At 44.8% G+C, this 2,429-nt stretch overlaps 2 protein-coding genes across 3 annotated transcripts in view; one reads left to right on the top strand and one right to left on the bottom strand.

Annotated features, from left to right (window-relative positions):
* The window catches only part of LOC105549785 (histone H2B type 2-F), a 43,417-nt gene that overhangs the window by 7,697 nt on the left and 33,291 nt on the right, over window positions 1-2,429 (bottom strand). The gene's annotated exons all lie outside the window — the stretch shown is intronic.
* The window catches only part of FCGR1A (Fc fragment of IgG, high affinity Ia, receptor (CD64)), a 23,294-nt gene that overhangs the window by 7,690 nt on the left and 13,175 nt on the right, over window positions 1-2,429 (top strand). For both annotated transcript variants that reach the window (XM_011994430.1, XM_011994429.1), the window contains exon 4: window positions 1,241-1,492. In XM_011994430.1, the coding sequence (XP_011849820.1) occupies window positions 1,241-1,492 (252 nt within the window). The remainder of the gene's footprint in view (window positions 1-1,240; window positions 1,493-2,429) is intronic.

The following is a 2,429-nucleotide window of genomic DNA, read 5'->3' as shown; positions in this document are numbered from 1 at the left end:
CCTCCTGGCTGTGGGTGGGAATAAGGGAGGGAAGATAATTAATTATATTCGGAAGCATTATATCCGTATCCATGACTGTAAAATTCATGCTACGTACGGCATAGAAACACTTGCCTTCCAGTCTTAGATAAGTTCTGGAGGGGGGAAAAGCACTATTGTCTCTTCTCCTTCTTGGTCTCCTAAGAGCCCCATTTTTATTTAGCCAAACCAACTGCCTCTGGAGAAGAGAAAAGTAGTTGAAACATTTTTGGTTATGTGTAGAGGTGTACGTCAAAAGGAAGAACCCATTGACTTGGAGCTTGTTTTGCTAGTGGTATCATTGATCTTACATATGTGAGTATTCATATCAATGTAGTAGGATGTTTATATCTGGATGTTTGCCCTTCTATGTGTTTGTCTTAGGATGTGTGGTCCTATTAACAAATTTGTCAAGAGTTGGAGTGTATTTGTTTTATATTGCTGTGTAACAAGTTTAGCAGCTTGCAATAACATACATTTATGATCTTCCTGTTTCCATGGGTCAGGACTCCCATCACAGCTTAGCTGAGTGCTCTGCTGAGGGTCTTCCAAGGCTGCAGTCAGGGTGTTGACTTTGCTGTGTTTCTTTTTTCAGCTCTTCTAGGCTCACAAGGTCACTGGCAGAATTCAGTTCTTTGTGGTTCTAGGACTGAGGTTCCTACTTTCTTGCTGCACGTCAGTAGGGGGCCACTCTCAGCTCCTAGAGGCCCTTGACTTGTGGTGCTCTCATAGGTCCTCTCCTGGCATGGCAGCTTACTTCTTCAAGTTCAGCAGGAGACCTTCTCCATCCAGACTGCTAAGATAGAGTCTTACATGATGTAGCAATCCCAAGAGTGACATTTCATCACCCTTGTCATATTCTGTTGGCTAGAAGCAAGTCATAGGTTCCACCCACACTCAAGGGGATTATACAAGGGAGTGGGTCATTGGGATCATTTTAGAATTCTGTCTACCATGCTGTATGAACTGTTTTTGTTTCAATCAACTTCTGAGATCTGGAAAGGGAAGATAAGAAAGGGCCGTGTGCACAGTTGCCAGTAAAGATTGCTTTTCTTTCCACCGAAGCTAAAGATATTTGAGGAACTGGATATAGGCCTGAGATTTAGCAAAGCTCTGAGGCTGGATGTTGCAAGGAGAAAAAACAGAAAGCCCACAGGGCCAAGCTTGGGCCTCCTTGTACCTCCTGCACTGTATACATACATTTTGGGTTCACTTTTTTCAGACTGGCTACTACTGCAGGTATCCAGCAGAGTCTTCACAGAAGGAGAACCTCTGGCCTTGAGGTGTCATGCATGGAAGGATAAGCTGGTGTACAATGTGCTTTACTATCAAAATGGCAAAGCCTTTAAGTTTTTCTACCGGAATTCTAAACTCACCATTCTGAAAACCAACATAAGTCACAATGGCGCCTACCACTGCTCAGGCATGGGAAAGCATCGCTACACATCAGCAGGAGTATCTGTCACTGTGAAAGGTATCGTATAGGAACAGTCATAGAACTGATAGTCCCTCCCCCTGAGGGACCATCATAAATAATCTAAACTCCTCACTTTAATCTACAAGCGAAGAAACGGGGCTCCAGAGAAGTCAACTGCCTTACTAAAGGCCACACCATGACCAGTAGACTGAGGTCTCTGGGTCCCAGTCCATTACTCTTTCCGGTGTACCGCAGCCCCCATCAATAATCACAGGAGCTAATGTCAGTGTCAGGGCATAATGGTGGTCCATTTCATCCATCTTATTTTAGTTGTAAGGAATAGAGACTCACTCTAGGTAGCTAGGAGAGTTAGAAAATAATGCCATGGAATCTCATGAAAGCTCCATAGAAAGAGAAACCCGGAAAACATGAGGAACAGGTTATACTGTCCATCTACCTCTCAGGGACAAAGCGGCCTTGGTGGCACCACTTCTTCCTGAGCATCTGCAAGCTAAGCAGTTTGCATATGGCCTTGTTCTGACCTTTTCACAGCCTTTCCTCCTAATACAATCACTAGCAATTTTCTCTGTCTGAAAAAAAAGAAGTTCACTCCTGTGGGAAAGAAATTATTGTTCCAGATTATCCTTCTAAGTCAGGAACACAAGTAATGAGTCACTGAAATGGCAAATGTGTGAGTCAGGGTCCACTCCTAGTTGACCACTGCCAGAAGGGCACGGTTATCTACCAGATGACATAGCCATTCAGGGAAGGATGGACCATGTAGAGCAGTGGTTCGCAACCCTTACTGGTCCGTGGCCTGTTAGGAACTGGGCTGCCCAGCAGGAGATGAGCTTCCTCATGAGCCAGCAGTACAGCCTGAGCTCCTCCTCCTGTCCAATCAGTGGTGGCATTAGATTCTCATAGAAACATGAACCCTATTGTGAACTGCGCATGCCTGATGATCTGAGGTGGAACAGTTTCCTTCCAAAACCAT

Source organism: Mandrillus leucophaeus, unplaced genomic scaffold (assembly GCF_000951045.1).
Source record: "Mandrillus leucophaeus isolate KB7577 unplaced genomic scaffold, Mleu.le_1.0 Scaffold457, whole genome shotgun sequence".
Lineage (NCBI taxonomy): Eukaryota > Metazoa > Chordata > Mammalia > Primates > Cercopithecidae > Mandrillus > Mandrillus leucophaeus.
The sequence above is the reverse complement of the archived record's forward strand: the minus strand, read 5'-3'. Positions and strand labels throughout refer to the sequence as shown.